The sequence below is a fragment of the Cricetulus griseus genome, chromosome X (genome assembly GCF_003668045.3).
Source record: "Cricetulus griseus strain 17A/GY chromosome X, alternate assembly CriGri-PICRH-1.0, whole genome shotgun sequence".
NCBI classification, from domain to species: domain Eukaryota; kingdom Metazoa; phylum Chordata; class Mammalia; order Rodentia; family Cricetidae; genus Cricetulus; species Cricetulus griseus.
In genome coordinates, this window is record NC_048604.1 from 94,573,314 (window position 1) to 94,598,644 (window position 25,331).

At 43.6% G+C, this 25,331-nt stretch overlaps 1 protein-coding gene across 1 annotated transcript in view; it reads left to right on the plus strand.

Annotated features, from left to right (window-relative positions):
- Positions 1-287: 287 nt before the first annotated feature.
- Sh3kbp1 (SH3 domain containing kinase binding protein 1) overlaps positions 288-25,331 on the plus strand; it is a 339,181-nt gene continuing 314,137 nt past the window's right edge. The window contains exon 1 of the mRNA XM_027432702.2: positions 288-587. Coding sequence (XP_027288503.1) covers positions 584-587 — 4 coding nt within the window. The 5' untranslated portion in view covers positions 288-583. The remainder of the gene's footprint in view (positions 588-25,331) is intronic.

Sequence of the window (25,331 nt, forward strand, 5' to 3'; positions counted from 1 at the left end):
GGCGTGAGCCCAGCAGTGGCGGATAGGGGGCGACCGCGGCGGAGCTCGGGCCGGGGCAGAGCGGGCAGTGAGGGGGTCGGCCAAGCCCCGCCGCCAGAGGACGCACCCCGGAGTCAGGCCAGACGCTGCTCGGGCCCCGCCCCTCGGCCCCGCCCCGCCTGGCGGCCGCGCCTCTCCAGCGGGCGGAGCTGCGGAGCCTCGCAGCGGCGAGGAGGAGGGGAGAGCAGGCTCAGAGGCGGCTGCCTTGCGCTGGGCTGGGCGGTGCTTTTTTTTTTTTTTTTCTTTTTCGCAATTTCCACTCTCCGAGAGCAGGAAACCCGGAGCAGCCGGGCGCAGCGGGGCCGCGATGCAGCAGCAGCAGCAGCAGGAGTCGCCCCAGGGCAGCAGCGGCAGCGGCAGCAGAGGCAGCAGCGGGCGGCGCTGAGCTGCCACCACTGCTACTGAGGAAGAAGCCGGCCCAGCTGCAGCCGCGTCCCAACGCCCGCGCCCTCGATCCCCGCGCCGCGACCTCGGCGCTCTGAACCCCACGCCCGGTTCTGCCAACTTTCAAGCTGCTTCGGCGGCTCCGCCCGGCTTGGCGCCAATGGGTGAGTGCAAGGGCAGCCCACCCCTGTGTTGGGTCGGCGCGCCCATCCCGGGACCACGGACCCGGGGAGGGCGCCCCGGAGCAGAGCCGGGAGAGTGACATCGCGCTGGGCGCCCTCCTTCGCCTTGCGCACCCGGATTCACTCTCTCTTGCTTTAGTGTCCCTGCAGAGCCCGCGCGCGGCACGGATAGTAACCCGAGGGGGCCTGGGTAGAGAATAGCGGGGGCTGACTCTGGGGCGGCTTGGGTTGAGGGATGCAGGGGGTGTGGTTGGCTTTTTCGGGTGGGCGGGGAGAGTTTTGTCTTCGCTATTTTTCTTACCCAAGCATACCCTCCCCGCTCTAGGGACGCGGGTACCTGGATTTGGTGGATTCTGGCCCTGTGGAGGGCTCTTGGGGTTCTTGGTGCCTGTCTGGCCCAGGCTGAGAAGAACCTAGAATCTCGGAGTCTTTGGGGGAGGGTTAGATTGCCCTGATTGCTGGCTGGTGTGGTGATGGGAGGTTAGGAAACGCCCCAGTACCAGGCCTGGTGGGCTGGCTGTCCCAAGGTCTGAGCTCTTCCTGCAACCCCCATTTGTGCTTCCAGCTCTCACTCTCTCTGCCTGTCTTCCCCCAGTCTGGCCCCCTCTTCACTCTGATCCTCAGAGGCTACTTCCCATATCCCTCCTCTAAGTCTGCAGAGCCAGGAACTGGAAATGGAGATCCAGTTTTTGATTTACCTAGAAAACATAATTACCAGGTAGGCAGCTAACATTAGGTCTTCTGGGTCCCATTTATTATAGAGCTGACAGTGTGGGAACCACCTTACTATCTAGAAGGGCCGGCACTTTACTGAGCAAAGGACTTGTGATTGTCTGGTCTCTAATAAACGCTTGGTTTAACTAAGTCTTGCTGATGGCCAGCCTCTGCTTTTTGTGCCTCTAGCAGATTATTTTTGGGTGTTTCTAGGCCAAGCATAGCAGTCTGCACATTATAACAAATGATTATAAAGTGTATTCAGGTAATAGGATCTTGGTACACCAGCCAGAAAGGGTGGGCAGGAGTCACAGGATGCTCATGCATACACAACAAGCACTGGAGGAGAGGTCTAGCTCAGTAAGTTGTTGATCAGTGAAGTTCAAATCCCATTTGTTACTGTTTACCAAAATGTCTTTCCCTTTCCCAGAGTGGTAGTGATGTCGTGGCCTCTCAACGTCAGTGTCACCTTTTTCACAGTGCCCTTTTCTGATGATCACACCACTCCAGGTCTAAATGAGTTCCTTTCTCATATGACACTTTTTTCCCACAGCAGTATTACCTATTCTAGTGCGTTTAATATTTATCTCTCCACCTGGGCTCAGTGACCATTGGGACAGTATTGTGCTGTATGGTGCTGCTCACAATGGTTTTTCTTTGATGTCTGGTGCAGACCAGGCTCTAAATCAATATTGGATGGATGGATGGATGGCATGCAACACTTCTACTCCATGGAAGACACAATATTTAATTCATACTCTTTTTTTGCTTTGCTTTGATTAAGATGATTGAATTCATTTGCAAAAGTAAATACTTTAAAACCCTTATAGGTCACTTTAGAAATGTACTACTTTCTCCCGAGGTGATAAGAAATGTTGTTGGGATCACCTTTCCTTTGGGGTGGGCTACTTGAAAGAGTTATATACAAAAAGAAGTTGTCAGTTTGCATGAGCAGGCTGTGCTTTGTAGATCTCAATGGAAAGAGGATGGAGATTCCTTTAAGAAGCAGCAGACCTGTTTATCACTGAGATCTAAACTGTTTGCATTCTTTAGACTCTCTTAACAAAATGAGAGTGCTTCTGCAATTTATAGTCCTTTCCAGTGTCATTTTAAAATTGTAACCATTATGCTGCAATCAATTATTATTTATTTCAGGAGTTCATACATAGAGGCACCAAGAGTGAATGCCATTTAATTCATTATAATGCACCTACGTGGGATTTAATGTGTTTGTAGTAGTTTGTGGTTAAAACTCACCTGCTATTTTCTAAAGAGTCCTTAGTGGTATATTTGTAATGAAGTACAGATATTTAATAGTTGATTCTATTTGTTTCTAATAGAAAGACCTAGCGGTGCTAGGGTTCTGCATGAGACACACACACACACACACACACACACACACACACACACACACACACACACACTCGAGCACCGAGTCTCTTACTCCAAATCTCTCTGGTTTTCAGAAGATTTATCTCATTTATCAATTTGATACTCTTGGTTAGCCTGATGATATTTTTTTCCAGTGATGACTAACATAATCAAATCATATCATATAGACTTTGATCTGAACACTAACTGAAAGTCACGAAATCCCTAACCCTGAAATGAAGTTGGCTAGTTGTGCAGTGGTCTCTTACAAAACACTGTGAACCTCCTGGGAGGGGCCTATAGTGCCAGACACAGGGAAAGCCTCTTATAATTAGAGCAGTGCAAGTACTGTGACCCAAATCTGTGAGTAGTGAAGGGTTTGCAAGCCAAGCAAATGACTTCTGTTGAAGGATTTTCAGAGTAACAAAGTTTGGGCAGCGTGGGGCAATGCTGTGGTCAGTGGTAGACTATGCTGAATGAAAGCTAAAATGAATACAATGCAATGCCTTCAAACAAGTCTTGACTTAAAAGATGGAAGGGCCCACCCCTTTATTTTGCATAAGCCATGGTCAGAGCAAAAGCCATGGCCTTGCTGATTGCACAGACCATGGTTGTTTCTGATTCTACTCTTCCAGTTACCTTTGCATTACTCATACTTGTTAATAATGCTTGTGTTTGTAACTTCTTGAAATATGCTACCTGCAGTGATAAATATGTGTCCATCTATCCATCCATCTCATTATGTATTTATCTCCTGCTTTGTGCCAGAAAACAGGCTGGTGTTATGTGTAGACTGGCCCACTTAAACTTCTCAGTCTAGTGGAGGATGGGAGTGCAAGGGTTGTGGCAGTGTGTAAGTAAAAGCAATAGTAAGTGCCCTGAAGGATGAGAAGAGGAATCTGCTGTAGACCAGAAAACTGGTGAGGATGATGTTTTTGAGGAGATTGTCAGTCACCCACCCTCCCTGGGAACACACCTGGCATTCACCAACCTGAGTTTTCTTCTCCTTGTACACCATGAGGACTGTGAGACCTCTGAACAAGGGGATGTGAGGGAGGCTATCTTAGGGGCTGTGTACCTGTGTCAGGTGTCCTGGGGAACATTTAAAGGAGCCAAACATGGCTCTGGCTTGGATGCTGTCATGGCTACTTCTGGGATTGAATATTTTAACAAATGTTCTCTAGAAGAGGGAAAAATGGAGCCAGGCAAAATCTGGGCTTGGTATAAAAGCAGCAGGCACTCATGTTAGCAAGATGGGGGATGTCTGCTCACATTTATGGTTTGGACAAAGTTCATGTTTTGTCTGTGTTCAAACGTGATTATAGGGTGGCTTTGTTTATGTCTTGTCCTGTTCTGATCACAAACTGGCCTTGTCTGCTGCTGCTGCTCCTGCTCTGAGGGATTGTTGCTCCTTAGCAGTGCACCCAGACTGTGAGCACCCAGCCAGCTTCCCAATAGTAGGCTCCCTTTTGTGTTTCTCAAAGTTGACCAGAGGTGGGTGAGGTGAAAGGGTTTTTTTTTGGGGGGTGGTGGTGTGTTCCATGACTACTACTTTACTACCAGCTAGCTTTAGTCTTGAGCTTTCTGTACAACACTGAGAGAAACGAGCAACTGGAATGCTATACCAGGGAAACATGGAATAATCCAGTGCAGGCTGCTGAGAACAAAGAGATCAGGTGCTATGTGAGAAAGAAACAGCACAGGAAAATACCAGAATCCTTACAGTATTAGAAGGGAGCTACTGACAGTGGCTTTCAGAAGGCAGTACTTTGGGATCACTTGAGAGACAGAAATTCTTCAGTAGTATCCCAACAGACCTACAAAACCAGGAACTCTGGACAATGGGGTCCAACAATCAGCATTTGAATAACTACTCTAGGATGTTGTTTTTTAATTTTTAATTTTTCATGCACATGCACCATTAGTGCTCATGGAGGTTAGAGGACAACTGGTGGGAACCGGTTCTCTCATTGCATCTTGTAGGTACTAGGGATGGAGCTCAGCTGGACGTAGTTGCCAGCAAGTTCCTTTACATGCTAAACTGTCTGGTTCTGATCCATGATCAAGTATCCAAGCTGCTTGCCTTTTGGGTGATATTCCTGCCTCATTGGAGTGCTCGAGGTATCCTGTTCCTAACAAGATGTTTTCTGGGCATTACGCTGTGCACATCAGGGCTGCTGGGAAGCAACATTATTCTTCTCCCCATACTTGTATTAAGTATGCCTTTTGCTGATTTCTCCTGGATCATTGAACCTTCATAATTACTTTCTTCCTCCTTGAAGATTCTATCTTTGCTTTTAAACTTTAGAGTTTCAAAAGTCATCTGTAAATTTTTGAGTATGCCCCCCCCCATTTGTGTATTGCAAACTCAATCTCCCAATTAATGTTAATGGTATTTGGGGTTGCAGCCTTTGGAAGGCAAGTAGGGTTGGATGAAGTAATGAGAGTGAGCCTCCATGATGGAATTAGTGGTTTTATAGGAACAGGAGGAAACCTGTTTTGATATCTTCCACTGTGATATGAAGCAACAAAGCAGCCCTTGCCAGGAGCCAGGCAAATGCCAATGCCATGTTATTGGACTTACTGACCTTTAAAAGACTAAGCCAAGTTAACTTCTCTTTATAAATTACCCATCCCAGGGTATTTGGTTATAAGAATGGAAAACAGACTTGGATACCACCTTTAAAATTCTACTTTGCCTTTATTGTTTTCATCTTTGCTCAAGAAACTGCTGTGTCTTGGGACAGCTTTTCCCCATGCCTGTACTTTTGTCATAGAGCCTGTACCTTTGAGGATGACTGTCTGTGGCACTGCCCTGACAGTGTTCTGGAATCTATTCATGTCATGGTAACTCATGAACAGTCTGTCTCCTGTTTACAAAACACACAAACACAGTCCTTAGAATCTTTGAATTAACTTTAATTTACTGTGAAGACTGGAACCCCTTTTCTTGGCTTCTTAGACACCCTAGTTACTTACTCCCAGTTTCCGATACTACTCTTGTAATCTCTAGTTGAGCCCTAAGTGTCTTTGGAATGGGTCCCACGTGCCTGTCCTCTGGCAAATGCCTTAGAGCAGTGATTCTCAATCTGTGGGTCACAACCATCTTGGGGTCACATATCAGATACCCTGCATATCTGCATTATGATTTTATTTACATATTTACATTATGATTTATAACTGTAGCAAAATTACAGTTATGAAGTAGCAATGAAACACTTTTATGGATGGTTGAGAAGCACAGCAATAGAGAATCTTCTGAAGCTTGGTAGCCACCCCAGACCTTCTCTTTCCACAAGCATTCAGTCTTCTGAGTCTTGGCCCATGTAGCTCCCTCCTTGGGAGTGCATGTATGTTTTGTAGTTGTCCTGCATGAGTTTCCTCTTGCTGCTGTAACAAATTACTACAAAGTTAGTGGCTTAAAACATCAGGACCCAAAGTTCAAAATGAATTTTATAGGGTCAGTATCAAAGTGTGGAAAGGGCTGCCTTCTTTCTGGAGGATTTTTGCTCATCTTGTCCAGCTTCTATTGGCTCTTGCATTGCCTTGGTTCATAACTGAATCTTTCCCATCTCTGCTTTCCTATTGTCACATCTGTCTTATTCTGACCCCTACCCATTATAAAAACTGTTATTTATTGAACCACTAGAGAATCAGGAGACCCTCCTCTTCTCAAGGGCTTTAACTTAATGAGCCACAGGTTCTGAGGATTAGGACATAGAGAGTTTTTTTTTTTTTTTTGTGTGTGTGTGTGTGTGTGTGTGTGGTTTTTCGAGACAGGGTTTCTCTGTGGCTTTGGAGGCTGTCCTGGAACTAGCTCTCGTAGATCAGGCTGGCCTTGAACTCACAGAGATCTGCCTGCCTCTGCCTCCCGAGTGCTGGGACTAAAGGCATGAGCCACCACTGCCCAGTGGACATGGAGAGTTTTGAGGAGCACATTATGTAGCCTCCATACCCCTCATTCTTCTTGTGAAGACTGCTCCAAAGATTATTGTACAGTACTTCATCTTTTATGAAGTCTGCCATCTCCAACTGGGTCCCCACCCCCACCCGCAGCCTGGCTCCACTTCCCTGGCTCATTGCCTGGCATACAGTAAGAGCCATATGCTAATGAATGACTGAGTAACCCTTTCACCCAAGTGTGTTCACTAGTTGTAATTCCTGAGACTGTGGACTGCAGCTCTCTCTCTCTCTCTCTCTCTCTCTCTCTCTCTCTCTCTCTCTCTCTCTCTCTCTGTGTGTGTGTGTGTGTGTGTGTGTGTGTGTGTGTGTGTGTGTGTGTACAGTTCTGTACCTCCCCGCACCCCACCTGGGGGCAAATTAGGTTGCAGTGGTCTGTTTGCAACATCTTCTGGTGATCTAAAGAGTAACAGCTTATGTGTCACATGGCTTCCATGAAGAACTACAAGTTTCAATTGAGGTAGAAAATTCTTCCTGACTCTGATTCTCATTTCTCAGTCTCTGGAATTGAAATGCTGGATGGTTTTTTCCTGTCATGGCCTATTCCACTTACTGATGATGCTGAGGCTCACAGAGGTATAGTGTGTGGCCTCTTAGCAGCAACTGATGACTCCAGTATTGAGGAAACAGCCACACCCAATTTCTAGGTTCTCTGTTAGTGTTAAGGTCCCACTTTAGTGGTTCTTGTTCAAACCTCTTCCCCAGGAATGTTGTCTGTATGTGTGTTTGTTTGTTTATTTATTTATTTATTTATTTATTTATTTGTGGTGCTGGGGATTAAACAAAGGTTCTGCCACTGAGCTGCACCCCTAGCTCACTTTTTGAGACAAGGTTTCACTATGTAGTCCAGGCTGGCCTAGAACTTATTTTGTCAAGACTTGATTTGAGTTCTTCTTCCACTTCCCTGGTGCTGGGATCACAGGCATGCAGTACAACACCTGGGGTCCAGTATGTTTTTAAAGACAGCTTTATTGAGATATACCTTGGAGTTTCCTGGTGTTTGATATATTACATGACTACTTTTTAAATTTGTGGTAAATGTATATAAGGAACTTTACTATTTTACGTTTGCAAATTGGTAATATAAAAGCATATTCACGGTGCTCAGCAACCATCACCACTACCTAGCTTTAAAACTGTTTTAAAATTCCTCCTCCACAGTACTTTTCTAAAGTGAAGCGCAGAGTCCTGTCTCCTAGGGGTTTCTGGACCTACTAGGTATTTTAGAGAAAACTTGAAAGCTCAAGGCACCCAGTTGAGATTTCTTAAGGAATACAGGAAAAAGAAAGCATGATTTTGTTTTAAAAATGCTTTGACCCTTGTTCCCTCTGGGAGAGACTTCATTTTGTTCATGCTCTATGTACCTTCCCTAGTTACATCCCTGTCATTCCAGGGCAGACATTTGGCTGTATTTTGACATCCGGAAGCAGTTGGCATGACTTGATTGGGTAGTAGCTTCCTTGGGAATCACTGGAATTTACTGAGAATGTCTGAATCCTGGAATAAAACACTGCAATGCCAAACTAATACCTAGATTTCACACATCCAGCAACAGTTTCTTCCCTTAAATTCTTTCCCATAGCAATGGTCACTGGCTGATGATGAGCACTTGTTTTCCAACTTGATCTCCGTGTTCTGTGGACACATCTTTTGGGTAGCTCTGTCTTTTTCATTAGGGGATACTTAAACTGAACAGACTGTAGCTGGTGGCTTTACTTCAGAGATTAAACCATGCTTATATTTAGCCTCAGGAGGAAAAAACTGTAATAATAAAACTCATGCTATTTGTTGAGTATTGGTTGGCAAGCAAAGGTCTTTGCTTATTTTTTCTTCCAGTGGCCATGAAAGTGGTGGGACCACCCCAGGAGGTTAGTCTGTCCCCAGGTGCAGGAGCAGAAAGGCAAGATGAAGTGCAGTTTCAATTGCTACTCCCCCCACCATCTTGGATTACATACTATAAATATTTTGATGCTCATTAATCATCCATTTTGCATAGCAAATTTAGGTCGTTAAGTACTATAGAACAGTATGTATAGACAATTTAAATTACCATCTCTTTAAACTTGAGCCCCTTCTACAGAGTGATTTTCAGGACAGCCAGGGCTACACAGAGAAGTCCTGTCTCAAAAAGCAAGGAAACAAAGAACCAAAATCCCCCCAAATCTCCAAAACACTAACCACCACTAACAACAAACAGAACCCTTCAGCACCTGATGGTTGTGGCTCGTGAACACAAACACTTGTATTTTTTCTGTTTTGTTTTTCTGGACTGTTCTAGACTTGGAAGACTTGAAGCCCTGTTCTAGTTCTGGTCCTCTGGGGCTACAGCAGTTTTATCCATCACCTGCCACCTCTCCGTACACTTGTAATTAGCTTGGTGTGCTGTCTAATTATTCCAGTTATTTCTTTGATTATGTATTTTGACATCCTGAAACAGTTGACGTGAGTTGCTTGAGGAGTAGCTTTCTTGGGGATCACTGGGATTTGGACAAGATCAGGAAAGGCCTGCCTTGCCTTGCTGTCCCCTCTCCTTGGCCAGCTTCTTTATGGATCTCCATTTTCTTCACCAGATAGTTTTGGAAGCTGCCTCTGCCTGAGCATTTTATAGACTGGCTGTTGAGTGAAAGGATTCATAAATGAAGTTTGCCTTTCTCCTACTTTGGTCATTAAAAATGAAACAAAAATCACCTTTTAAAACTTGATCAAAATGGGATGGTTAAACCACTTAACTATCCCCTTTGTTCTCAGGAAACTACTGTGTTTTTGAGAGGTCTCCATGTACTGCCCAGATTGGTCTTAGCCTTCTAGGACTCAAGGTATACCCCTGCTCTAGCCTTCTGAGTGACTTGGACCACAGTTACTATGCTGATTTCAACAAATCATTTCATGGAGAACAGGTGGTAACACAGCTACAGCCTATCAATAAATTTATTTGGCTACCTAAGTCAGGTTGTGTTGAGTGTTTGTTAATGGATGGGGAGTTGGAGCTGTTTTGACCATCAGAAAACAACAGGAGGAAAGTCATATTTTTGGAGGATCCTGGGAAGTGGGGTTGGGAGGGTGGGAGTTGTCACCAATTAAGAAACTAAGTGGGGGGGTGGCTGGAGAGATGGCTCAGAGGTTAAGAGCACTGACTTCTCTTCCAGAGGTCCTGAGTTCAATTCCCAGCAACCACATGGTGGCTCACAACCATCTGTTATGAGATCTGGTGCCCTCTTCTGGTGTGCAGATATACATGGAAGCAGAATGTTATATACATAATAAATAAATAAAATCTTAAAAAAAAAGAAACTGAGAGGGAGGAGCAGCTCACACACTGCTAATCTGCTTGCTTGGCATGAGGCTGCAGGTGCTTGCTTGAGAACTTTCAAAATTATTATTATTATTATTATTATTATTATTATTATTATTACTTTGTCTTGAGATAATCTCTCATGTAGCTCAGACTGGGTCTGAACTCACTCTGTAATTAAAAATGACCTTAAATTCTTGATCCTTTTACCTCTACTTTGCAAGTTCTGGGATTGCAGATGTGCACCACAACACAGCTTCAAACTTAAAAAAATAATTTTAATTTTATTTTATGTATATGAATGTTTTGGATGTGTACATATTTGTGGACCACTCGTATGTCTGGTGCCTTCAGTGGCCAGAAGACTGCTTCTGATCCCTTGGAACTGGAGTTACATATGGTTGTGAGCTATGTGAGTGCTGGGAAATGGACCTAGGTCCTCTGAAAGAACAACCAGTGCTCTTAGCTTCTGAGCCATCTCTCCAGCCCAATATTATTTTCAAAGTTAGATTTTGGAATAGATTACTGATCCACAATATCCAGAATTCTAAAGGCAAAAATACGCAAACATTTAAAGGCCTTTTTGGGTGTGGTGGTGTGAACTTAGTTTGAGGAGAACCTTACTCAAGCAAACAACAAAAAAGGAAGACTATCTTTCCCATTCCTGACCTCCAGGTATGCTGTGCCCCTTCTCATAGGCTATTGGTAGTTTGTTCCTGGAGTTCCCTTTCACAGGAGGTTTCATACGTATAGGTAAGAAGTTATGTCCATTTTCCCCTCATTTTTTAATGTCATAATTGATGGATGATGAGCACATTTCTATTGCACTTGTAGTTTTTGCTCCCTGGGGACGTGCTTTACAATTCTGAGTCCTCTCATTCATTCATTCATTCATTTGTACATTCATTCATTCATTCATTCATCTTTGCAGTGGTAGGGATGGAACCCAGGGCATTGCATATGCTGTACAAGTATACCACCAGTCAGCTGCACCCCTAGCTTCCCCACCCTATTTGACAGGACATGTGACTGTTGGACAATGTCTCTGAGAGACTTGTTACAATCTGAAGTTTTAACTGGTCTGTGTTCTTAACTGACAGAAACTTCATCCTGATTCTTAGCTAGCTGGTCTAGGTCTAGGTTTTTAGCTAAGAACTATCTTTCCTTTTTCACTGGGCCTGTGTGTGTGTGTGTGTGTGTGTGTGTGTGGGTGGGTGGTGGGTGTGGGTGGTGTGGGGGTGTGTGGGTGTGTGGGTGTGTGGGTGTGTGGGTGTGTGGGTGTGTGGGTGTGTGGGTGTGTGGGTGTGGGTGTGGTGTGTATACCCCGAGCCCACTAATCTGAAAAACAGTATATTTATTCTCAATTACAGGGTACTTTCATGCAATCTAAGGATACCTGCTGAGGGAGAGCCTGGAGCTGAGTTTAGGCCAGCAGTACAATGGCTCTCTCTCCTTCTTGTCCCCATTCTCTCTATGCATACTGCAGTTTCCATGTGCACACGTGGTTTGTTCTCAGTGCCAAATTTCTTCTGGTGAAGTCTGACCCCACTGGCGTCTGAATCCATCCCTGCACATAGGTGGCTGCTTTTCACCTCATGGAGACAGGGATGGTGGCACCTAGTTCTAATCCTCTTCTGAAGTTTAAGAAGGCCTACTTGGTAGCAGACATGTGACAGGTACTGGAGGTGCCAGGATACATTGATGGCCCTGGTGCCATGGAGTGCCATGGAGTGCTTGTGGGCCTGCCCTTGGGACAGGCATAATGAGAAGAAGGTTTACAAGCCATAAGCTGGAATATCTGGGAGTGCCATGTGTCTTGTTTGTCCTGTCTTTCTCTTAACAAAGGGGCTAATGAGGAAGGCAGTGTGGCCTTTCCTGTGATGTGGCCATCAAGACAGTCATGTTCTTGAATTGTGTGTGTGTGTGTGTGTGTGTGTGTGTGTGTGTGTGTGTGTGTGTCCCTTTTGAGAGCCTGTATTGTTTAATGGAGTCCAGTTTCTGTTTTTGAGTTGGTGGCACTTAAAAAGCATTTGGAGGCACTTGCCTGGGTTGGTGATAGCACTGCATGGGGGAAGGGTCCAGTTGTGACATTGTCTGGTTTGTTTTAGGGAACCTGTGGGTTTTTAAGTGGAGGAAGAGATGAAGCTATTGTGACAAACACCCATAGCCTGCTGGGTTAACCCCTGAGGCTGCTATGAGTTCAGGTAAAGGGACCAAGGGACTCTCACATCCTGCTTCCCTCTGGCTGTCTGCTTCCTCCCTCCTGCCTTCTTCTCATACCCCCTCTCTCTGTTTCCTCACCTCCTCTCATCCCCCACCATATGTTTCTCCCTCCTTACTTCCTGTCCTTTTCCAGCACCCTCACGTTCTGTCTTCCTCCATTTTTTTAAATCTAGATCCTTCTTATCTCCTCTCACTTGCCCTCTTTCCCCAGCCCTATCTCTGTCCCCTAGCCTCATCACTGCCCCCTTGATCTCCCACCCCATCCACCCTGACACCCTTCCTCAGGCCTGTGCACCCACATCCCTTTTCTTTGTGTCTAGCTTCCTCCCCCTTCTCATTCTCTCTTTCACCCTTCCCTCTCATCTGGTCTATAGCCCTCTCTTTTTCTCCTTGTCTCCCCTTCCCCCATTTTTGAGATAGGTTCATACTTTTTATCCCAGGCTGGCCTGGACCTCACGGTACTTCTGCTTCAGTCTCCCAAGTGCTAGCATTACAGCTTTCTACATTTGGGTTCTTCTTCCAACCCAGCTCTCTCCCTTGAAATCCTTCTGTCTCCCCATCCCCCCAACCCATTTGTTTCCTATACCACCATCTCTCTCACATCCTGTTTTTTTCCTTTAAACCATCTTCCATAGAGGATTTGCATGTGCCTCAGATTTTCAACGGCACCATTATCTCTCTTTTGTTCAGTCTTGGAGCCAATAAAAATATTGTTTATCTCTGGTCTAAAGTTAAACAGTCCATGTGCAGAAAGATTGAGTAGGGGGGATGTGTGCTCTCCCTGGGGAAGAGGAAGCTTGGGGAGTATCCACCCTTTGTCCCCACAGACAGCGCTCCTCAAAGGGCAGGAAGAGCTAGGGAGGGGGGATGAGTGTGAGGAGGCTCTTCCAGTCAGTCACAGTCAGCCAGTCAGGGAACAGTGTAGTGCTTGTAGCTTTCTCAGCAGGGCTTCATCTCCTACTGAGGTCCTGGGAAGGTCTAGGGCAGTGCTTTTATTCTGGCTCCAGTGTTAGCTAACTTTAAAGAATTTTTACTTATAAACACATAATGGCTATATGCAGACATTAGAAAATATCAAACAGGAGAACTTAACCACTCATGTAGTTCATTTTATTTTGGTATTTTTGTTTAAAATATTTATTGTTGTCAATATGGGAGTGTGTGTGTGTGTGTGTGTGTGTGTGTGTGTGTGTGTGTGTGTGTGTGTAGGTCAGATGACAAGCTTAGGTGCTAGTTCTCCCCTTACACCTTGCTTTTGAGGCAGGATATCACTTTGCTGCTGTGCTGTGTACTCCAAAGATGTTGGCCTTGGAGGATTCTCCTGTCGCCACCTCCCATCTTGCCACACGATTACAGACACATGTCTCTGAGTCTGCTTTGACATGGGTTCTGGAGATCCAAACTCAAGTTGTTATATTTGCTCAGTGAGGACTCTTACCTGATAAGCCTTCTTTTCAAGCACAGCAAGTATATTTCTTTGGGGGATTTTTAGTATATAAGTATGAATTTGTGTACATGATATGTATACACACATACATATTCAAGCTTCTTTTAATTTTATAATAATCTTATAAGCTGATGTTTTAGTAGCTGAATATTTGAGCACATGTATCTTAATTTATGTGTCAGTCTCTATAATCTAGCATTTAATTTGCTTCCGTGATCTTTGTATTCTAAGAATGCAATATTGTCCCCCCCTTTTAAGATTTGTGTTTATTTTTAGTTATGTATATGTCTGTGTGTGGTATGTGTACATGTGTGCAGATGCCTGTGGAGGCCAGAAGAGGGCATTGGATCACCTGGAGCTGGAGTTATGGAAAGTTGTGGACCACCTGACACGTGGGTACTGTGGAACCAAACTCAAATCCTCTACAAAAGCAGCAAACACTTAACTACTGAGAAATCTCTCCAGCCCCCATATTTCCCCTTTCTATCCTTAAGGAAATGAAGTGGTAGGCAGCACAGCATTTTATATCCATTTCTTGTATTCAAGGATTTCTCAACAATGTGGATGAAGATGAAAATGGCTTCCTTCAGGCTTGGGGGTTTACCACCCGTGGCCTGATAGGAGACTTGCCCTCCTGTGTTTTCTTATAGTTTTACTTCATGAAGCTGTATGACTTAGTGTGGGGAGGGGAGAAAATGCATTGTTCTACACCTCTAAAGGAAGCAGTGTCTGAGACTTTCCCATTCCCACACTATGGTACCATCTGCAGTGATTAACTATTGCTCTTACCCAGTGAAAACAAACTCTCTGGGGGTTTGCTTTCATCCCCTTCTCTTTCTTTCTCTTTCCCTTCCTTCTTTGACTTTCACCATCTGAATGGTATTTGCAGGAACTCTGTTTCCAGGTCATCCATCATCCATGCTTTGAAAATTTACTCTCAAAGCTGGGTGTGGTGGTACGCATGCCTGTAATCCCAACACTCAGGAGGCAGAGGCAGGAAGATCACCAGTTCCATGACAACTTGACATACATAGTGAGACCTAATCTCATCCAAAAAGAAAAAGAAAGAAAAGAAAAAAAAGCTCAACAGTGGGTGTGAGTCCTGCTTCAGCATGGACTACAGAATGAGACCAAGTCACAAAGTTAAAACCCAAACAAAAAGAAAGCTTCAATCTTCAAAGAGCATCAAGATGAGTGACTATAACTAGCAGGATCCAGTCTGGAGAACCACCTCAAAGCCTTGCTCATTTTATATGTTTTATTAATGGACAACCTTATGTAAAGGATTTTTTTCCTTAGCCAAGTATCCACTAAATGTGAGCTTACATACTTGATAAAAACACTAGTTGAGTATCTATGATGGCCTCCCAGGGGCCAGTTTCTGTAAAAGTTCTGAAATTCATAGATTGTAAAAAGTATTACCTTGTCAAATTCTAACTCTAACTTGTTAATTTTCTGGGTAAACAGAGTAGTTAAGTTGATACTGTGTGTATTGAGATTCAATGAACATATACAAATGTTTATTGGGTACTTATGTTTTTGTTTTGTTTTTCGAGACAGGGTTTCTCTGTGTAGCTTTGGAGCCTGACCTGGAACTCGCTCTGGAGACCAGACTGGCGTCAAACTCACAAAGATCCACCTGTCTAGGTTTGTGCCACCACTGCCTGGCTATTGGATGCTTGTTAAGCGTAAGATCTGGAATGTAGCAGCTGGAAGATAGCTATGATTCACCCACAGCTGCACATTTTGTGACATTCCTTTAATTGGGAGGAGATTGTGGTGTGGTCATTTCAGGAGCACACAACAGTGGTCGAAGCAGAGGACCTCTGAGCAAATCCTATTTATCCAGAAAGAAGGAAGTGACCATTTCAGGAGAGCCAGTTTTCAGGAAGACAGTTTTCTGGACTTTAAACCAACTTCTGGCAGCTGCTACCCCCACCCCCGTTGGAGATTCAAGAGACTGAAAATAGGTTTGATCAAATGACTAATGTTGAAGTTCCCCTCACAAGGAAACTATTTCCCATGAATCCCTATTTTGCCTTAAACTTTTAAATGTTTATTAATGTTTATTTTATCATGGTAGGTTATACAAAGTGTAAACTTACTGTTTTGGGTGCTGGGGAGATGGTTTAAGCAGGTGAAAGTGCTTAGCCACATGATCCTGATGACCCAAAATCAATTCCCAGAACTCATGTGAAAATACCCAGATGTTCTGGTGTGTATCTGAAGTCTCAGCACTCCTAGGGGAGGTGGGAGGTGCAAAGAGGAGAACTGCCTAGGACCTCTCCAACTGGCTAGCCCGAGGTAGTCAGTACTCAGCAGAAACAAGGGAGTCCCTGCCTTAAGAAGATGGAAAGCAAGAACTGACTCCGGAAAGTTGTTCGTTAATTACCACATGTGCACTGTGTCATATATGACACACACACACACACACACACACACACACACACACACACACACACACACACTCCACTTCCAAGAGTGAAGCTCAGTGTTGTTAAGAACATTCACATTGTGGTGTACCACCACCATCCATCCGTCCATCTCCAGAACCTTCCATGTTTCCTAAGTGAAACTCTGTCTTCCTGGCAGCTGTAATCCTTCTTCCGGACTATGTGAATTTACCTCATATAGATGCAATCACACTGTGAGTTCACTTATTCTTTTGTGACTGGCTTATTTCATTCAGCATATTATCTCTAAGGTTCATCCATCTGGTTGTATGTGTCAGATTTTCCTTTTTAATTGCTTTAAACTATATAATAATAATGTTAATTGAAAATGCAGGCATTTAACTGCATACAAACTGCTTTTGCTTTTAGCTCATTTACAAGTACAAACCTGAAATGAATTCACAAATTAAGCATAAATTAAGCTGCTGAAGTTCAAATCAACACTGATAGAGGCATAATGGTGTTTCAGAGATGAAGTTGGTGCTAGTCTCTGACAGGTGTTTGGGGGAGTCTTTTGTGTGTACCTGCATCTCCCATTTTCTCTTCTGTGTTCAAGCCACAGGGAGAATCTATCCTTCATACAGTTCTCATTGAGGCCTTTTCATATGGTGCAAGGTATTAAAAATGATGCTGAATGTAGATGGGTTATTTGAAGTTATATGGACTGCAGCAACCATCATTGTCAGTGTGTGATTGTGAACACATTCTTCATTGTAAGAACTCACATAGTGTCCTTGTCTTTGTCCTTTGTTCTCCTTTTCTCTCTGACCTGAAAGGAACATCTACCAGGAGTCTTCTTAAAAGTCATCATTCCCTTTTTAGAAAAATAGTTTTATCATATGTATCTCTTCATAACACTTGCATAGTTTTGTTTGGTTTTAGTGTGATAACTGGGGTTGAAACTGCAGACACTTGAGACTTGCTTGTTGTGTCTAGTTTTCCAGTTCATTTATTTTTTCCTTCCATTGTCTAGTATGCCACTGGGTGTTTGTCCTATCTGTAGCTGATTGACACATCGCTTCCAGTGTTTTCTTATCACCATTCTTACAAATGTCTCTGGCACACATATAAAATATGTATGTTTAAAAGTGATAGTAAGGAGTGATTTCACTGGGTTTCAAGTTTCTGGAGTTCCAAAGTGTGTGTAACAAGCATTTGCTCTTTTTGTGTGTGTGTGGGGGGTGTTGAGACAGGATTTCTCTGTGTAGCTTTGGAGCCTATCCTGGCACTTGATCTGGCTGGCCTCGAACTCATAGAGATCTTCCTGCCTCTGCCTCCTGAGTGCTGGGATTAAAGGCATGTGCCACCACCAAAGCCTGGCTAAGCCTTTGCTCTTAATTAGTGAATGAGCTAACCAATGAATGAAGAAAATATATTCATTAAAGGATAAAATATATGAATAATCAGTTTTAGAAGACAATGCCTAATGGACTTTCAGATTGTATGTTTCCAAAGTGTAAGCATTTCTGCTGCTCCCATTCTTAACAATATTTTCTCTCCCAGATGTATTGGGATGTAAGTTAAGCTGCTTTCCCAGAGAACCCCAGGTATATAACCATCTCCTTCTTTCTCAAGCTCATCGAAAGACTATTCAGGGTGGCAAAACTGCTATGCTTTAGGTCACTGGAACCAGGCTTCTTCTCTGCTATTGGCATAGTTGATGCTGGCTCCATAGCACCACCAAACCTCCCACCCCATGGCAATGAACCTTCCATAAGGAAGCTGCTCGTTACATCACTGTCAGCTATACCCATCAAGAACACCCCATGACAAGAATGTGATTCCAGTCTCAAATGTAGCCACACAAGTCTATGGAAAGATAATCTCCAGGGTCTGGAGAGATGGCTCAGTGGTTAAGAGTGCTTGCTGCTCTTCCAGAGGGCTGGGATTTGTTTCCAACACCCACAGTAGATGGCTCCCAACCACTTGTAACTCCAGTTCCAGGGGATCCTACATTCTCTTCTGGCCTCTGCAGGTACATGAATAAAAGTAAAATAGAAAAAGAAAGGTACTCTTCAGCTTGGCAACCATGTGCCAACAAAACATGATGGTGGGGGAGTGCTTGTTTCTGTTGCCATAACAAATTATCACAAACTCAGTGGCTTAAACAATGCAGGTTTATCCCATAGTTCTAGAGTTCAGAACTCCAAGATAGGGATGATCCTTCTTTAGTTTTGCCAGCTTTAAGGGACCACCCTCTGACATCACTCTGGCCTCTGCTTCCTTCATTGTGTCTCCTTTTCTGGCTCTTCTGCCTCTTTCTTTCATCTTTTAAAAGCCTCCGTGATTACATAGGGCCCACTCAGGCAACTGACAACATTCTTCCCACCTCAAGATCTGAGATTTAAGGCACCTGAAAAGTCTCTTTTGCAGTGTTGAGTAGCATATTCTACAGGTGCCAGGACTTCTGCTGTGGACACATGTGAGGGCAGTGGTCATTGTTCTGTTTCTAAAAAGAGGAAGGGGAAATTGGGGACTGAAGGTGGTTATCAGCTTCTGCTGTACCATATGACTGTATTTTTGTGAGACTTATGGTACATTTTTAAAGTGTTGTCAGAACTGGTAAACTTGGTGAGGACAGGGTTTTATTTTCCAGGAGTTTGTGACTCATAGCGTTGAAATGTCTTAATACTCCCCCAAACAAACCATATTTTTGAGGTCTACATCATTTCTCAGTAGTGACCAAAAAGTCTGTCAGTTTTGTTTTGCCACATTCCATTTGTGAAGGGCATTTCCAATTACTGTTCTATTCATGTCTTCTCGGGTGCTGAGGAGTCACTACCATCACAATGATTAAATGCTGTGATGTGTAGTAAGATCTTGGAACATATTGAGTCCTCAAATATTTTAAAAAATAAACAAAATCTGGGTGGGAAGATGGCTCAATCAGTCAAGTGTTTGCTGCACAAGCATAAGGACCTGAGTTTGGATCCCTCGAATCCACATAAAGGCAAACACAGCAATGCACCACTGTAATCTCAGAGCTCCTATGAGGAAATGGAAAGCGGGGACAGGAGAATCCCCAGAAGCTCATGGGCCAGATACTCTGGCATATGCAGCAGTCTCAAATGAGGTAGAGGTACATGCACTTACATTAGGCGCGCGCGTGCACACACACACACACACACACACACACACACACACACACACACACACACACACACACACGCACGCACGTGTGGACACACGGACACACACAGACACTTCATATTAGCACACCGAAGCCAGGGCCTTTTTGTGTGCAGTGACCTTTATCCGACAGTTTCTGCACATAGTAGGTAGACTAAACAAACTCCTCTTTCCTAATGCCTTTTTGTCCTTCAGTCTGTGTATTCATCTGTTCTGAGTGGAGAGGACAGGGAGAACACAAATATTTTTTGACATGTGCTATAGATCAGAAAGTTTGTGCACCCCAGATTCATTCATATGTTCATGTTCTAATCCCCAATGTGGACCTATTTGGAGATGATGTCTTTAGGAGAATTAATTACAATTTCATTCATACTCCTTGAGGCAGCCTGATTTAAAAAATTGTACTTTTTCTTTTGCCATTAATTGCTTCCTTCTGGCAACAAAGAGGCAAGTGAGTAATTAGTGGAATTCACATGCACCCATTTTTATACACGTTAGGACAAACTCCAAATTTCCTTAGGAGCTTCTAGTAGCCAACATCACTCGTTGTCTTCTGCGGGCTCCTGAAGCACCTACCCACAGCTTCCCTGGGTTCTGTTGTCTTTGCCTGTTCAATTCCCTCCTTGTTGTCCTTGACCCTGGCTTGGGAAGTCTTAGCTTTTAGCCTGGAGCTGACAGTTCTTGCCTAGGAGGTGGAAGAGAATAGCACGTTTAACTAAAAGAAGTCATACATGTGCAGTTTAGTAGTTATGAATGGGAAGAAATCACCAATTGGTGAAGATCTATTTCTTTTTGAGGTGGTCCATGAAACCTCTTGTTTACCTTTGTTTTACTTAGATTTCTGGAAAATGGAAGACTAGGAGCTTCGTTGGTAGCATTCCTAATTCCGCTTCCTTCTTTTCTCCCCACCCTAACTCAGATACTTCCAACAGACAGGTTAGTGCTTGAGGGGAAAACACATGTTTATCGAGAGAACACCCAGCATTCATGCTCTGTGAACATTAGCACCCCCAAGCTCCCAGTTGTCAGGCCATGATCACAGCCTTCAAATTAACATGAGTGTACCTGCATCTAGCATGGTGTGTTACTATAATGGATGGCAAAAGAAAGTATTTGTTGAATGAGAAGAAACAACATGAGTCTAGAGGCAGAGTATTATTTCCCCAAACCAAAAGAGAACTCATCATTTAATGGTATACCTTATTGGCTTCCATTGGCCTGAAATTGGCATCTGGTTAGGGGCAACTAAGAGAGCCATTACTGCCTGTAGTCTTCTTTACTGTTGGCCATGTTGTAAGGCATAATTTTCTTTCAAATGACCTAAAAACGTAGGCATGGGAGAAGTTTGACATCATGATAGAATTTATGCCCAGACCACTTGCCGTGTATGTATGGGGATCTTCCCGTGGCCTTTGATTAGTCAATAACAAAAATTTCTTTTGCATTGAAGCTGTCAAGAAGTAACCCATTTTGTGATGAGGCTCTTGTAAAGCTTGTACCTTGTTGTTGGGACAGCTACCAGGCTTACTGTCTTTGCTGTCTCCTCTTAAGTTTCTCTGCCGTGGCTCTGCCATGGAAGAATCTCTTTATCATTTTTAGTTGTGGTCAGCTTTCAGGCTTTCCACACTTCCTCCTGGGTCTGTAATGTAGCACATTGGTGTGCCCTGGGTTGTGCAGAGTCGATCTGAGATATGGGAGACCACATGGTTATTTCTACAGGGCTCTCATCCTGCATTTTAGGGAAGTATTGCTGGCCAGCCCCTGTACTCCTCCAAAATGAGAATTTTTTTTTTTACCTTTCATTGGCTGGCCTTAAACTTCTTATCCTGAACCAGCCCCTGCTGTTTACAGCATGATCATTTCTTTCCACTAGGGAGTAATTGCTTAGAAAATGTCCTCCTGTTAAAAACACAAGTCATTCATATTTTAAATTGGCAGTGGAAACTCCTGTCAGCTGGCCTCACATTCAAATTGTCTCAGTAGTGGAGATTGCAGTGTGATGGTGGGTCTCTTTGGAAGCCCCTTGGATTATCTTGGGTGTTGGCAATCTACTTTGCCTGTTATGTGTGTCCACTCATTTGGGGATCACCACATGTGTTAGAGGCAGCTCCACCTTTGGATGTTCTTATACTTTGGAGAGTGGTAGGAGCCATATGCTGCTTCCTAGGCAACTAAGATTTGCTGAAAATAGAGTTTAAGTGGCCCTACTGTCTTGGCATTGGAAATCATTACTTTCTATGTTTAGGCTATCTTTTGTTATCCCTTACTCCTTTCAAGTTCAGACAATAGGAATCAATGAGCAAAACCTTTGTTGGGTGGACAGGGTTAGAGTTTGAATTTTCCCTCTCAACTAGTGGAAGGCATTTAGGAGATCCAAATCTAGTGAGATAAGGATGCTGAGTTCCATGCTTCTTCCCTTTCAGCCCCACCTGCCATTTAAGGAGGGCTCTGTCTCACTGTGGATTTAGGGTACTCACCACAAGAAAAGTATGTTGAGAAGAGTCAATTCTGGCTCTTTGTGAGCGTATGGCACCAGCTAAACAAATAGCCAGAGGAACAGTTTGCGTAAAAAAACAAACCTTTGAGGTTACTGAAGAGCAACACTGAGACTTGAACCCAGACATCGTGAGCTTCAGTGGGTCTCAAAAGGAAATTGGTATCATCATCCTTGGTTGCAAAGTGTGGCATTAAATGGCAAGAAAGGAGAGGCTTAACTTCCATTGCTCATTTCCTAAGTAATAATCTCATTTTACTATCCCTGTTCTTGCCCACCTTCAGTTACAGAAATAACTCTGAGTGGGTTTTCTTTTTAAAGATCTGTGTCAAACAGATACCTCATAAAATGGTACAAGCAAAGTGTTCTATTTAGAACTTGCCCTGTGACATAAAACCACATATGTTTTTAGTTAGTGAACCTTGTTTTTTTGACCTGAAGTGCTAGGAGAATGGAGACCGGTAGGTAGCAGCTATGGGTGTGAAGCTATGTTTCAGACAAAACATGAAAGTGCTGTGGACTCTGCATAGATAGATTTATTTAATTAAAACTTGCTTATTCATTCACTAGACTCCAAACATGCTGCTATGGCATTTAATAACTAGGTTTATGTATTTCCTGTTGCTGCCTGTTTTAGTTACTTACCTGTTGTTGTGAAAAGACACCATGACCAAAGACAGCTTAGAGAAGGAAGAGTTTATTTGGGACTTAAGTTTCACAGGGTGAGTTCATGATGGCAGAGCAAAGGCATGATGACAGGAACAGCTGAGAGTTTTCACCCTAATCCATAAGCACAAATCAGAGAGAGAGGGAGGGAGGAGGGAGGGAGGAGAGAGAGAGAGAGAGAGAGAGAGAGAGAGAGAGAGAGAGAGAGAGAGACTTTTGAAAGCTCAAAGCCCTCCTCCAATGACACACCTAATAAGGCCACACTTCCCAATCCTTCCCAAGACAGTTCTACCAACTAGGGACCAAGCATTCAAATCTGTGGGCCTGTGGGGGCCATTGTCATTCAAACCACAACACTGCCCTAACAAGTAACTACAAAAACAACACAAGTGTATTGTCTCCCAGTTCTATAGGTGTCTGAAATGGGTCTCATGTGTTTAGTATCAGGGTGTTGACAGGGCTGTATTTCTGTCTGGCAACTAGTGAAAAATCTCTTCTTTTTTCCCCAGATTCAGGAGGCTGCCCACATTCTTAAGTTCATGTTTCCTTTGTAAGTCTTCAAAGAAGGTGAACTCTACTTGCATCTCATCACTCTGATCTCTTTCACTGTTTCTTCCATAATGTTAGATTCACCTGTAGAATCCAGGTTAATCTCCCTGTTTTAATGCCAACTGACTAGCAATCTTGGTTGCAATTTACAGGTAATTCAGATGTAGCCATTGTTGTGATGCATTACTCTGGCTATTATACTATGGACTTTGCTCTTCTAGATGTTCACCTCATGTAGAGCCATGGTGGCAATGGTGATGGTAGCAGCTCACAGTGGAGGACAGCTTTCATCTTTGCAGCACTGCAGGAAGTTAAGAAGGTAGAATTCTCAGACCAGGGCTCACAAAGTGCTACCCTCCTACTAGAGCCTCATAGTGGGATAGTGTTAAATGGGAGCATGGATTGAAACTGGCAGTCACAGCTGGGCTGAGCAAACAGTGAGTAAGGAGGAAGCAGGAAGATGCAGACAGGAAATAGCAGTCAAGTCTGTCCCTTGGGAGAAAGAAAATAGAAGATGGGGTTGACTACTTTTGACCTAAAGAAAAGAATAAGAAGGGCTTTTTTTTTTTTTTTTTGTCCCGTGCTTTGGGATTGCTTTCTCTGTTGAGGTAATGTAGAGACTAGGCTGAATACATCTGATCTCTGTTTAGATATGTGTTGTACATTTGCCACTAAAGCACAAAGGCTTCAGCGTGACCACTCGTGTCCTGCAGTGGCGGGTAGGGAGAGCAGCAGCCCATGTAATCATCCCAGGAGAGCTCTGCCCTAGGGGATGCAAATGGATCTTGTACATATTCAAAGAGCCTTGGCCGTTTTCTCAGAATCCTAAGATATAATCTTCTATGAGCTGACCTATGATGGTTTGTGCTTTGAAGAACTAACTGTCAAGTTCTTTTGTGACACAATAGAATAGAACTTTGAGGGCCATTTCCCACAGCCTTCGATCAGAGGGTACTCTAGCCACTCCTGACTCTTGTTAGTCAGAAGATACAGCGAGAGCCTTGCAGCTTGCTCTGGAAGCTGTGCTAAGTCCTCTGTCACAGAGACTGTGTGTGACTGTGGTAAAATTGAACTAATCCCTAGAAGGAAGCCAGAGACTTCATTTTATACCCAAACATGGGTTCTGACACAGTCCTGGGTCTACTTTCCGAAGTGGGCAGAGTACTGATCTTTCTAGATTCTTCTCTGTGATTCTTACAAGAATCAGAATGACAGCACAGCATTTTCACCAGGTCATGGGTCACAGAGCCATTGCTCATGTTGATGGTGCTGCTTCATCAGCCTTGTAGTCAGTAGATTCTGATTAGTCTTGTCTGCTGGCCCACAATTCCTGGGAGAAGTGTTTATTTCTGATTTGAGTACTTCAAGAATAAAATGATCATCTTCGGGTAAGAAGTAAACTAATTAATAGATCAGAGTATATTTTACTGCTTGTTTTTGAAAGCATGAGATGATTTTTTAACACTTTTTATTTTGAGGGGCTAGAGAGATGGCTTAGTGGTTAAGAGCACTGGCTGCTCTTCCAGAGGACCTGTGTTCAATTCCTAGCACCAACATGACAGCTCCCAACTGTCTGTAACTCCAATTCCAAGGGATCTAAAACTCTTCCACAGACATATACGCAGGTGAAACACCAATGCACACAGAACAAAAATAAATTTTAAAAAATTCTTTTCAGACTTCAGTCTTACAGAAAAGATGCAAAAGTGATATTGAGTTCTTACATAGTTGTCATCCAGTTTTCCCTACTGCTGAATAACAGCTTTCATAATCATAGTACTTATTGTTAGAACTGGGAAACCAGCATTGGCATAATACTATTTACTATTGAAAGTATAATATAATGCCATCAGTTTTTCGACTAAGTTCCTTCTTTTAAAAATTGCTGTTCTAGGATCCAGTGCAGAATCTCCCATTTCATTTAGCTGGTATTCTACCCTGGGTACTCACTGTCTGTGACGGCTCCTCCATCTTTCCTGACCTTGGTACTTCTGAAGCATAGTGATCAGCTATTTGGACAACTGTTATAAAATTGTGTTTTCTCATGACTGGGCTGAGTTTACTTTTCAAAAAATCTTATTTTATCATTGAGATTAATATAATTACACCATTTCTCTCTTTCTTTCCCTTCCTCCAAATACCCATATACCCCCTCCCTGCTCTCCTTTAACTGAAACCTTACTGATTAATTTTTAACTATTTTGAAATGAGTAGTTTGGTGGCATCACGTGTATCTCAGAAGATTTTCATCATTCCAATATACTCTCTCTCATCATACACTGTCCTAAGTTAGTAGTTATTCTCCAAATAACCTCTCCTTTGGCCTCTTCTGTGATATTGGGGGTTGAACACCCAACCTAACATTTGTGTTCTATCACTGAACTACACTGCCCCAAACCATTTCATTTTTTTATTTCTGAAACAG